The sequence below is a fragment of the Convolutriloba macropyga genome, chromosome 5 (genome assembly GCF_964194025.1).
Source record: "Convolutriloba macropyga chromosome 5, txConMacr16.3, whole genome shotgun sequence".
NCBI classification, from domain to species: domain Eukaryota; kingdom Metazoa; phylum Xenacoelomorpha; order Acoela; family Convolutidae; genus Convolutriloba; species Convolutriloba macropyga.
Window position 1 is genome coordinate 65,542,918 of NC_134472.1, and position 13,351 is coordinate 65,556,268.

At 35.4% G+C, this 13,351-nt stretch overlaps 2 protein-coding genes across 2 annotated transcripts in view; both read left to right on the plus strand.

Moving 5' to 3' along the window:
* The window catches only part of LOC142340466 (uncharacterized), a 32,653-nt gene extending 21,338 nt beyond the window's left edge, over positions 1 to 11,315 (plus strand). The window contains exons 6-8 of the mRNA XM_075391041.1: positions 230 to 1,408; positions 4,566 to 5,513; positions 10,192 to 11,315. Of these exons, the coding sequence (XP_075247156.1) occupies positions 230 to 1,408; positions 4,566 to 5,513; positions 10,192 to 11,263 (3,199 nt within the window). The 3' untranslated portion in view covers positions 11,264 to 11,315. The remainder of the gene's footprint in view (positions 1 to 229; positions 1,409 to 4,565; positions 5,514 to 10,191) is intronic.
* A 1,730-nt stretch (positions 11,316 to 13,045) lies between these two features.
* The window catches only part of LOC142339553 (uncharacterized), a 26,646-nt gene continuing 26,340 nt past the window's right edge, over positions 13,046 to 13,351 (plus strand). The window contains exon 1 of the mRNA XM_075389684.1: positions 13,046 to 13,279. The gene's annotated coding sequence lies outside the window, so the exon portion shown is untranslated. The remainder of the gene's footprint in view (positions 13,280 to 13,351) is intronic.

Below are 13,351 nucleotides of genomic sequence, written 5' to 3' on the forward strand. Positions count from 1 at the left end.
ACATTTGCACCCGATACCCAGCACGCTCGCCAGTCGTTTTAAGCAATTCACCCGACGTTAGTCGGTTATGATTAAAATTGTTGTACGCAGTGGACGAAACAACCTTGTGGACTTTTATCTCCTGGACTTTATGCTGTTCAAAAAATGAATTGTTAAACAAAATTTGAAATTGTATAATGAAATGATACTACAATTGTTGTCCACGTTTTTATAATTAATATTGCTTCAGGTACATGGAGAACGTGATCAAAGTTCCCGCCTATAAATTTTTCCCGTCAACTGGTGACATCAACGACCCTCTTAGAGCTCAACGGAATCAGAAATCATCATCAGAAGCTGTCCAATTAGAAGCCAAAGAAGCACAAGATCCGAAATCGGAAGATAAATCTCAAAATAGTGGTGCTAATGAAAATTCTGAATCATCTGTAGTAACATCAACAGTGCAAAATGAAGGTGCAAATGGAAATTTGGTGCTTGATAAAAGTGCAACTAAAGAAAAAATAGTTGCTGCTTTAAATGGTGCTACAAATGGCAATGATTCGAATAACGAAGATTCGATAACTGAGTCATGGTCGTCTGAAGTTTCAACTAGAACCGCTAAGCGAGTTAGGTTTAGTTTACCAACTGAAAATGAAGAGGACGAGAAATCAGAATTGTATGGCGACAAGGACAAAATAAATGAGAAAGAAATAAACTGCGAAACCTCTCAAGACGTTCAAAATTGTGACCTAAAAGTTGAATCTTTGAACCAGTTGCAAGAAAAAAGCGATTGCAATGAAAAGGGTGAAATTGAAAACGAAATTATGAAAGTTGAAGTTGAAACCGAAAGCGATGACCTTATCTCGTCTACAATATCAGAAAAGATAAATATCAACGATGTTAAAATCGAAATCGACAAAGAAGTTGTGAACAATGATCGAGTCATTTTGGATAAGATCAAGAGCAAAGAACAGGACAATTTAAATGAAATTAACAATATAAATATCGAACCGGATTTATCTCAGGAAAATTCAAGTTCCAGTGATGCAATTATTCAAATTCCGACCCCAGGGAAAGATAGCGAAATTGCAATCGATATCAAACCTGAGATTTTAGAGACTTCAGTACAGACTTCGGCAAAAACTAAATCTTACAAGTTGGGCAAAATGGGTAGAATTCCAAAGAAGTCTGGTCGAAAAGCGAAAGCTAAAGACGCTTTGAAAAGCTCAACGTCAGATGCGTCGTCTAGTGATTCGAAGACAGCAGCTGACTCGAAAGGACAGAAGAAAAGAAAACGTAAGATGTTATTTGGAGATCTAGAGATTTGCATGGGGTGTGAGGAGGGAGTGCCTCATGCCTGTTCCATCTCCAGTATGACTGACAGGGAAATTGTGGAAGCGGACGCTGATCTAACATCTGAAAAGAAAACGTGAGATTTTTTGACAATCTTAATATGCATAGGTCTTGTGATGTGTGTTATACTGTATTGGTGTTGTTCGCTGATAAAAGAATTGTTCTTATGAAGTACATTTTTGGCCATCTGAGAAAAAAATGCTTGAAAAAATACCTTAGCGATTCTAACTTTCCACAGAAACATATTTAGGCGCTTCGGTGACTGATAAAATTGCAAATGCGCTGGAACAACTTTGGTCGAAATATATGGGCTCTGTCTTGCTGTGTATTCGCTTAAAAGAGATGAAAATAGTTTATCTCTTTTTAAAGTTTTCAAAAAGTTTGGATATTTTTTATATCTTTTGATTATTGACCTTGATACTAGATTGGCTTTTCATTCATTGAACAATTTAATTGGAATGACTGGCAACATTGAACTATGAATGCCAAAAAAGGGAAAAGTCGAGACATGCTTGAAATGGGGGCCGGAAACCGTATGCCAGCCTGTCATCTTTCGTAAGCCAGTATTGGCCGGTCGATATCTTTTGCATAGATACAAAAGAGGTACAGTAAAAAACTCTGTAAAACTGAAGGGATCATTGGAGAATTATTTTTTAAAATTTCTCTCAAACTATGTTTGTGTCAATTATCTTGTTCCCGAGGTATTTTGCAATTTTTCGCTTGATCGATTTTTTGTCTGATGTTTTCAAATTTTCGTCCTCAAAAAGGGGAGAAACATGTGAAGCCTGGAGGGTATTAAGTCACTGAATGGCTCTCTTAGAGCTTTACTAATCCGTCAGTGTACAATTCACCGAAGCTGCGGAGAAGACATAAAATCATGGTGCAAAGGCAGTTTTTGGCAGTTAGGAAAATTGAACTTTGCAAAAATTAACCAAAAATTTTACATTTCCTGCAGCGCGACTTTTCAATCAAGAGATTATATTTTACTAATTGCACTCGAATGAAGTTTGAAGCAATTATTGTAAACTTGTGTGTCTTTTTTATTCAAATTTTTCGCTTGACGGTTTTGCGCTTTTCTTCTAGATTAATCTGTGGCTTCTCAAGTGACTTTTTCACGCATTTCTTGATTTCTGAGTGGTTTCAATTGCTCCCACTCCAAAGTAAAATTTGTTGTTCACACAGGCCCTGATAGCCGATTGGTTAATGCCTCTCTCGAGGTAAAGGAATCAGACTCAGGAGGTCGGAGCTCGAATCCTACCTGCGGCTGATGTTTTCGCACAGCCCTGAATTAAATTGCGCCGCCTGTCATTCGAGAGAAATTTTGCCGATGTTAGTCAGTTTATGTTCTCTCATTTAAAAAATTCTAGCGGCTAAACTCAAGTGGCGGCAGTTGTATACTAAAAGTCGACTGAAAATGCACCGAATTGGTGTATTTTTTTGCAATTTTTAGTGTTCATGACGGTATATAATAACGTTCAATGACGTCATCTGAAGCTCCTTGCGGTGAATTAAGTTATCTTCCCCGTTTGAACCAGGCTGCAACAGATTTGAGCTCCCACTAATTGGTCGAGACGAATTCTTTCGAGGTTAATAGGTTTTGTTTGCAAGTTTCAAAGAATGTTATTTTCAGAACGTTCAGCCTGAGTAAATATAATTTACTCGATTATTATCACTATTCATTTTCTGATTTGAATGATAGCCGCCCTCATCTTCTCAGCCGGCTGCTATAGCTCTCCTATCTTTTGTTTACTTTGTCGATCAAAAATTTGTTTTGCTTTACCTTGTTCACAAATTTTTGCATGAAAGCTTTTTGACTTTCCAGGCTAGTTAAATTTTGCGTTCATTTTGCTCAACTTGCTTATAAATACTAGTTTTTCAGCAATCAAAGGTGAACAAAATCGGCATTGAAAAATGAAATCAAAATAGAAACGGGATAAACCCATAAAGCCCAATTTTAGATGCCCCTACTTTAAATTTGTTCTTATGTTTTAGTTAACACAAATACGTTTTTGCATTAATGCTAACCCCTGAATTAAGAAACAGGAGTATGCATAACTACGAAATCCAATCAAAATAGTTCGCACTTTTGAAATGGTTTTGTACAACAATCAATTTTTTTATTAATAGCCGCACAGCGATAGCTGGGGCTATTATTGGCCTTCTTTTGGTTTTTTTACAATTCAAAGAGTTTGAATTGTATTGGGGTGCTGTCTTTTTTGTAAGATCTGTTCACACATTTAATGATTTTTGAAGTCAAATTGGAGTAGTGATTTTGGTCACGCCGAAACATGAATTGGAGCGAAAAAGCGAGCGGTTTTGTGGCTTGAAATTTTTTTGCTCTCATTTTAAAGTAGAGTAAGAAAACTGTGAACAAAAATTCGCTTTCTCGCTATTGGTTATTTGTTCCAATGCGGCAACTTCACCTTGATTTTTTACTGATTTTTCGATTTCTTGGATCGGATTTTTTTCTAAATGAGTTTTCAATCCATTCGTAAATCATTCTGGGCTTTGTTTTTTGTTTGAACCAAATTTCCGGTTCTCGCTAGTGGTTTTTTTGTTCACATGCGGCATTTTGACATTGATTTTCTGTTTTTTATTAATTTTTTGATTTTGATCTGATTTTTTAGGAATGGCTTTCCCAATTCACTCACAGTCGTTCTAGGTCTAGTTTTTTGTTATGTCAATGACAATTCATTGAATTGTACGTCAGGACTTGTCCTGTTGTGTTTTTTATGTCTTCGTCAAGATTTTTAACGACCATATGACGTCACAACCACTTCAAATCTGGTATTTGTTCATTCGTTAATGCAATATCAACTGAAGTGCGTTCGTGACGTCATTTTCGCTCTTAGTGGATCGAGTTTTTTACAATCCAAGAATTGGATTGTATTGGTGCTCTGTCTTTTTATTTTTGTAAGGTGTTTTCACACTTTTCATGACTTTGAGCTTTCAAAACGGGATAAACAGGTAAAGCTCAGCGGGCATCAACTTTCATTAGAGACCCTTAGAAGCGTTTAATAGTCTTTCAATTGCTTACAGTGGCGAAGGTACTGGGAAGGCCGTAATTCAAGGTTAAAAGATCATTTTTAGGAGTTTTCGAGTCCAAAATGTTCCAATTTTTTGCGTTTTTCGCCATTTTTCGAATTTTTTGTAGGACCAGTCTAAAATTTAGGATTGTTAACGTTGGTAAAGGTCTTTTTCCAAGGCGTAATTTTTTTTATTGCCGATTTAAGAGGAAATTTGGTGCTTGATAAAAGTGCAACTAAAGAAAAAATAGTTGCTGCTTTAAATGGTGCTACAAATGGCAATGATTCGAATAACGAAGATTCGATAACTGAGTCATGGTCGTCTGAAGTTTCAACTAGAACCGCTAAGCGAGTTAGGTTTAGTTTACCAACTGAAAATGAAGAGGACGAGAAATCAGAATTGTATGGCGACAAGGACAAAATAAATGAGAAAGAAATAAACTGCGAAACCTCTCAAGACGTTCAAAATTGTGACCTAAAAGTTGAATCTTTGAACCAGTTGCAAGAAAAAAGCGATTGCAATGAAAAGGGTGAAATTGAAAACGAAATTATGAAAGTTGAAGTTGAAACCGAAAGCGATGACCTTATCTCGTCTACAATATCAGAAAAGATAAATATCAACGATGTTAAAATCGAAATCGACAAAGAAGTTGTGAACAATGATCGAGTCATTTTGGATAAGATCAAGAGCAAAGAACAGGACAATTTAAATGAAATTAACAATATAAATATCGAACCGGATTTATCTCAGGAAAATTCAAGTTCCAGTGATGCAATTATTCAAATTCCGACCCCAGGGAAAGATAGCGAAATTGCAATCGATATCAAACCTGAGATTTTAGAGACTTCAGTACAGACTTCGGCAAAAACTAAATCTTACAAGTTGGGCAAAATGGGTAGAATTCCAAAGAAGTCTGGTCGAAAAGCGAAAGCTAAAGACGCTTTGAAAAGCTCAACGTCAGATGCGTCGTCTAGTGATTCGAAGACAGCAGCTGACTCGAAAGGACAGAAGAAAAGAAAACGTAAGATGTTATTTGGAGATCTAGAGATTTGCATGGGGTGTGAGGAGGGAGTGCCTCATGCCTGTTCCATCTCCAGTATGACTGACAGGGAAATTGTGGAAGCGGACGCTGATCTAACATCTGAAAAGAAAACGTGAGATTTTTTGACAATCTTAATATGCATAGGTCTTGTGATGTGTGTTATACTGTATTGGTGTTGTTCGCTGATAAAAGAATTGTTCTTATGAAGTACATTTTTGGCCATCTGAGAAAAAAATGCTTGAAAAAATACCTTAGCGATTCTAACTTTCCACAGAAACATATTTAGGCGCTTCGGTGACTGATAAAATTGCAAATGCGCTGGAACAACTTTGGTCGAAATATATGGGCTCTGTCTTGCTGTGTATTCGCTTAAAAGAGATGAAAATAGTTTATCTCTTTTTAAAGTTTTCAAAAAGTTTGGATATTTTTTATATCTTTTGATTATTGACCTTGATACTAGATTGGCTTTTCATTCATTGAACAATTTAATTGGAATGACTGGCAACATTGAACTATGAATGCCAAAAAAGGGAAAAGTCGAGACATGCTTGAAATGGGGGCCGGAAACCGTATGCCAGCCTGTCATCTTTCGTAAGCCAGTATTGGCCGGTCGATATCTTTTGCATAGATACAAAAGAGGTACAGTAAAAAACTCTGTAAAACTGAAGGGATCATTGGAGAATTATTTTTTAAAATTTCTCTCAAACTATGTTTGTGTCAATTATCTTGTTCCCGAGGTATTTTGCAATTTTTCGCTTGATCGATTTTTTGTCTGATGTTTTCAAATTTTCGTCCTCAAAAAGGGGAGAAACATGTGAAGCCTGGAGGGTATTAAGTCACTGAATGGCTCTCTTAGAGCTTTACTAATCCGTCAGTGTACAATTCACCGAAGCTGCGGAGAAGACATAAAATCATGGTGCAAAGGCAGTTTTTGGCAGTTAGGAAAATTGAACTTTGCAAAAATTAACCAAAAATTTTACATTTCCTGCAGCGCGACTTTTCAATCAAGAGATTATATTTTACTAATTGCACTCGAATGAAGTTTGAAGCAATTATTGTAAACTTGTGTGTCTTTTTTATTCAAATTTTTCGCTTGACGGTTTTGCGCTTTTCTTCTAGATTAATCTGTGGCTTCTCAAGTGACTTTTTCACGCATTTCTTGATTTCTGAGTGGTTTCAATTGCTCCCACTCCAAAGTAAAATTTGTTGTTCACACAGGCCCTGATAGCCGATTGGTTAATGCCTCTCTCGAGGTAAAGGAATCAGACTCAGGAGGTCGGAGCTCGAATCCTACCTGCGGCTGATGTTTTCGCACAGCCCTGAATTAAATTGCGCCGCCTGTCATTCGAGAGAAATTTTGCCGATGTTAGTCAGTTTATGTTCTCTCATTTAAAAAATTCTAGCGGCTAAACTCAAGTGGCGGCAGTTGTATACTAAAAGTCGACTGAAAATGCACCGAATTGGTGTATTTTTTTGCAATTTTTAGTGTTCATGACGGTATATAATAACGTTCAATGACGTCATCTGAAGCTCCTTGCGGTGAATTAAGTTATCTTCCCCGTTTGAACCAGGCTGCAACAGATTTGAGCTCCCACTAATTGGTCGAGACGAATTCTTTCGAGGTTAATAGGTTTTGTTTGCAAGTTTCAAAGAATGTTATTTTCAGAACGTTCAGCCTGAGTAAATATAATTTACTCGATTATTATCACTATTCATTTTCTGATTTGAATGATAGCCGCCCTCATCTTCTCAGCCGGCTGCTATAGCTCTCCTATCTTTTGTTTACTTTGTCGATCAAAAATTTGTTTTGCTTTACCTTGTTCACAAATTTTTGCATGAAAGCTTTTTGACTTTCCAGGCTAGTTAAATTTTGCGTTCATTTTGCTCAACTTGCTTATAAATACTAGTTTTTCAGCAATCAAAGGTGAACAAAATCGGCATTGAAAAATGAAATCAAAATAGAAACGGGATAAACCCATAAAGCCCAATTTTAGATGCCCCTACTTTAAATTTGTTCTTATGTTTTAGTTAACACAAATACGTTTTTGCATTAATGCTAACCCCTGAATTAAGAAACAGGAGTATGCATAACTACGAAATCCAATCAAAATAGTTCGCACTTTTGAAATGGTTTTGTACAACAATCAATTTTTTTATTAATAGCCGCACAGCGATAGCTGGGGCTATTATTGGCCTTCTTTTGGTTTTTTTACAATTCAAAGAGTTTGAATTGTATTGGGGTGCTGTCTTTTTTGTAAGATCTGTTCACACATTTAATGATTTTTGAAGTCAAATTGGAGTAGTGATTTTGGTCACGCCGAAACATGAATTGGAGCGAAAAAGCGAGCGGTTTTGTGGCTTGAAATTTTTTTGCTCTCATTTTAAAGTAGAGTAAGAAAACTGTGAACAAAAATTCGCTTTCTCGCTATTGGTTATTTGTTCCAATGCGGCAACTTCACCTTGATTTTTTACTGATTTTTCGATTTCTTGGATCGGATTTTTTTCTAAATGAGTTTTCAATCCATTCGTAAATCATTCTGGGCTTTGTTTTTTGTTTGAACCAAATTTCCGGTTCTCGCTAGTGGTTTTTTTGTTCACATGCGGCATTTTGACATTGATTTTCTGTTTTTTATTAATTTTTTGATTTTGATCTGATTTTTTAGGAATGGCTTTCCCAATTCACTCACAGTCGTTCTAGGTCTAGTTTTTTGTTATGTCAATGACAATTCATTGAATTGTACGTCAGGACTTGTCCTGTTGTGTTTTTTATGTCTTCGTCAAGATTTTTAACGACCATATGACGTCACAACCACTTCAAATCTGGTATTTGTTCATTCGTTAATGCAATATCAACTGAAGTGCGTTCGTGACGTCATTTTCGCTCTTAGTGGATCGAGTTTTTTACAATCCAAGAATTGGATTGTATTGGTGCTCTGTCTTTTTATTTTTGTAAGGTGTTTTCACACTTTTCATGACTTTGAGCTTTCAAAACGGGATAAACAGGTAAAGCTCAGCGGGCATCAACTTTCATTAGAGACCCTTAGAAGCGTTTAATAGTCTTTCAATTGCTTACAGTGGCGAAGGTACTGGGAAGGCCGTAATTCAAGGTTAAAAGATCATTTTTAGGAGTTTTCGAGTCCAAAATGTTCCAATTTTTTGCGTTTTTCGCCATTTTTCGAATTTTTTGTAGGACCAGTCTAAAATTTAGGATTGTTAACGTTGGTAAAGGTCTTTTTCCAAGGCGTAATTTTTTTTATTGCCGATTTAAGAGCTATATGTTTTGGTACTCCAAATATAAACACGCAATTTTATACTAATTTTTACAATTTAAAAAGTTTTAATATCTTTTTAAAAAATTTTGTCATTTTTTTGAGTTTTTTCAGCCCTAGGTTTCAAGAAACCTGCTTCAGGGTTTGATAATAGTTTGATACTGCATAGTTTGTAGTGTTAATGGAATTGTTTTTGAACATTTTAACATCACGAGTTTTTGCAATTATTTTGATAAAACTTGCAAGTTTTTTTGAAAGTTTTTGTCATTTTTTAGGTTTCTCAATCATCAAAGGCCACGGAATTTCTTCTGCGGTTTAATACTAGGTTATGTGCTGCATAGTTTCCAGTGGCAATTAATAAGTAACTGCACATTTTTCTAGAGGTAATGGATTGGTTATCAATTTTTTAATAACATGAGTTTTTGTAAAATTTTGATAAAAATTAACTGTTTTTTTTCAATGTTTCTGAAAATTGTTATGTTCCAAATTTATTGACCTTTATGAGCCAGTGAAACTATTTAAAGTTTGAAATAAAAATACTTTATAGTTTCTGGAGAAAATGAAACCGTTCTGAAGATGTTAATATCACGAATTTTAGCTTTATTTTGTTGAAATTTTTAATTGTTTTTTAATTCTAAAATTTTTTGCCATTTCTAACTATCTTTACTGGCCAACAAAATTTTTTAGGCCATGCAGGTGGGTTATTTGGCAGAACACCACAGACCAAAAAATGGTTTTGAACATCTTATTGCCGCAAAATTTAGAAACTTTCTTTAAATTTTGCACTTTTCAGTTTTTTTGAAGCGTTCGTAAAATTTCTCGAGTTTATCTACCTTTAGTGGAGTCTCTTTCATGTCTTGTGCGTGAGTAAATGAGTATATTGAATTGTATCATTTTTGGCCGTCATGATAAAAGCTTCAAGAGTTTTATCCATGATTATTTTCTTATTTAATTTGTTTGATTATTTTAGTTTCTCTACTTTGAGATTGTCTTTTTGCTGGGATTGTTTAATTGATCTGCTGGTCAGGTTCTCATTAGTATTTCATTCAATTCTTTGGATTGTATTTCAGGACTTGTCCTGCTATGTTTTTTTCATTCGCGTGATTTAATTTTTGGGTCACACTTGACTTACCTTACCCTCAAAAATGACGTCCTCACTTTTAAATTGACTTTTAACTTAATTCAAAGAGATAAGGTCAAATGGGTGTGTGTCACTCTAAATGAAGGTTGTTTGCGAGCAGCTAATAAAGGCAGCAAAAATTATACAGATTTTTATCCAAAATATAACATATCAACGTTGAGTGAAAAGACGATTTTTTTTGGTCTGTCTTTTTTACTGTTTTTTTTGAGACTGCAGATCTACAAAGATATTGAGGCTATTTTCTGGCAATCTGCCAGCTATGTTTGTTTTTCTGTTCCTTCAATCCCAATTGGTGTTCGAAAAATGTGAATTTGTATAGTTCCTCTCTCATCGGTTGCTTAGTTCGTCTATTTAAAATGATATACTTCATGTTGTTTAAGTCTGAACAAAGGCGTGGAGCTACTCAAAACTCAACCAGTCAAAAGTGCTCGCAGATCGAATGCTAATTGCGATTCACAATCAAACACCTCAAATGTCGGAACCTCTCCGAGTAATATGTCATGGGAAGACAACGACAATTTCTTACCTTTCCTCAAAGACATTCTGCTAAAAGTCCATCACAAGTTTTACGAACAATATGATAAGAACAAACAATCGGTTAGTGATGGTGAATCACCGCAAATCCCAAACGTCAAAGACGTCATCAACGACACAAAGACAGAAGCGTTGAGTGATTGTGTTTTAGTTTTTAGTGCTGTTGTTCCCACAAATTTTCCGATAGCTAACAGCCGGGAATATTTAGAAGCAAAATCACTGGGTGCTACTGTCATGGAATCAATGGATACAAAACTATGTACCCATGTCGTAGCCGCGAGACAGGGAACGCATAAAGTACATCAAGCTAGAAAAACTGGGAAGAGGATTAAAATCGTGAACCCTGATTGGCTGTGGTCCTGTTCCCAAAAATGGATTCAAGTTGATGAGCAAGAATTCTCGTTGGAAAGTTTTGATCACACCAAGACATTGAAAACGTCATGGTATCCTAGTCCAAGAAATAATTTTAAACATGAAACGGACAAACAATCTGTTGATGTTCCAAAATCTTCACAAGAACCTAAATTTGACACGAACAAGAATGAAAAGGTTAATGACCCCGAAGTTGACGATGTTTCAATTGATATGTGCAATACCGTTGCCGACAATCATTCAAATTTGGCTACAAAAATAAGTGAAAAGCAAAATGAAGAAGAGAAAGAAAATGATGAAAAGGATCAGAATGAAAGTATGGGTTCAAATATGTCTTCTGAAAATGACGACGACCAGGCTTCAACTGATAAGGGCGATGACTACGAGTTAAATGAAAACTCGAATGAATTTGATATTTCGGATGAATCGGACTCATATTCTGAAAACTCAAATGGTGCTGATGAAAATCTAGAGGATGAAATAGCTTTGATAGAGTCTGCCCTGTTAGCTAAAATTAATAATGTTGATACTGAACAGACCGTTTAATTTTTGACAGATTGATTTCCCTTTCTGATAATTTATATGTTATCCTATTGAAGTCTTTATCGAAGAGCAAAACCTTTTATTAGGCAATGTAAAACTTTTAGTGGCGAACAACCGAGTTAGTTTGTTCATATATGAAGTCAACCATTATGTTTATGGGGAATGAAAATGGGTTGAAAATAAACTCACGCTGGAGTTGCATTTATTTAAGACTCAGAACTGCTTAAAAAAAGAGGAGCATTAATTAAAACAAAATCGACTGCAGATGTGCTCAAAAGCATTTTTCGTGAGGTACAATGAATAAAAAAATGCAAAGTGATTTCAAAAAAGTAACTTGTGCATCAAAAATAGACCGAAAGCGTGGCCGAAATGACCGCAAATTTCTACACAAACTAAGTTTTTTTTAACAATTTTTAAATTTTATTATTTTGTATTATAGACGCAGAATGCTTTGAAATGTTGCATATGTAAGAATGGGATGCTCTCGGTAAAATTTTTTAAAAAAATGGTTGAGCACAAGTTAAGTAGTGGGCAAAATTAGCTTCACAATCTGTAAGTTAGGTGTGCCAGGAGAGGCACGTGCTAAAAACTGTAACTTAAGAAACACCAAGACACAATGTTGATTATATAGATGTAATTCAATGGTTAGGAAATGGATGACTTTTTCATGGTAGCAAAAGAAGATTTGTGAAGCAAATCTCACGAAAGTTTTAACTGTTGACAAGGAACAACAGTGGGCAAAGGGTAGCCCAGGCATATCGTGCCAAAGTAACTATAACTCAAGGGCCTTTTTTGAAACACCACCAACACTGGCGTCAGTGAAGCAAGCTGATTAGTTTGCTTCTCTGACGTCCGGCCGCAGCACCACCAACACTACACATTCAAAATTAACTGAAGGCGGAACACCGCACATTAGGAACTTTCTTTGATAATGAAAGACATCAATTCTATGTATTTTGCATCATTGTATGCAATGCGCTCACTTCTAGAAAATTTGTACTCGAAAAGGCAACTCGCTGTTTACTTCGAACACGGAGAGCATAACATTTCGCACAGTTGTTGAAATATATGGTACATGATTTTGATCACCCTCTAAGTTGGTAAAACACAAATTCATAATTGTGAAACCAATTATTTCTCGCAATTTTGGAAATAATTTGAACTATTTTTCAGACTACCTCCGAAGTAATGCTCAAATGCATCATTGTGAATAATGATTAAAATTGGGTGTCATTGTGTTGATATAAGTGCGTCCTATTTCGGTCAAATTAGGCAGCATTATGTGTTCCTTTTACGGCTTTTAAAGTATCTCTCAAACATACCATTGTTTAGATCACTTCTTGTTGCCTTGTGAAATTTGTTGAACTTGTATGACGCTTGCAGTAGTTTGTTTTTCTGCAGTGTCTTGTGAGAATTAGTTATTCAAAATTTATAGCCGATTTGAATTTGGCCAAATTTTTACTTTGCTCAAAACGACCGAAGCTTTTTCGATAAACGCTCTCTATTAAAGGAAAAATCTAAATTAAGTATGACCGTTGGGCTAATATAAATTGAAATTTTTATTTCTGGGATGAACAATTTGCGTGTCCCGTTTTTTCCGAAAGACATCAAATTGATACTTTTACCAATTGGTGTTTTTAACCTAAAGGAAGCCAAGTTAGAGAAAATTATTTCTATGATTATTTTAGGTAATTAAGTTGTTAGTAAAAATCTGTTCTTTTGGGTGCATTAGGTAATTAAGGGATATAAAAACCCGCTTTCGGTCGTTTCGCGCAAAGGACATTCAATATGTATGCTCAACAATTCTGATATATTATATCAATACTCACTCCTATTACATTAGCAACTATTTACATATATTTGATGATTAAAGAAAGCTGTGTAGTAGGAAAATTATGCGGGAAAATCTTTGACGAGAGGAATGTGAAGTTATCCTAGAGGAATGTGAAGTTATCCTTAACAGATCAAAGGAAAATTTTCTGCTCTTTTCAGTCAGTATTCACATTCAACTTCAAGATGGTAAGTTTACGTTTTCTGCTAAATTTGTTATCTAAAAGAAACTGTTCTTTAGTGTGCGTCAAATTTACTACC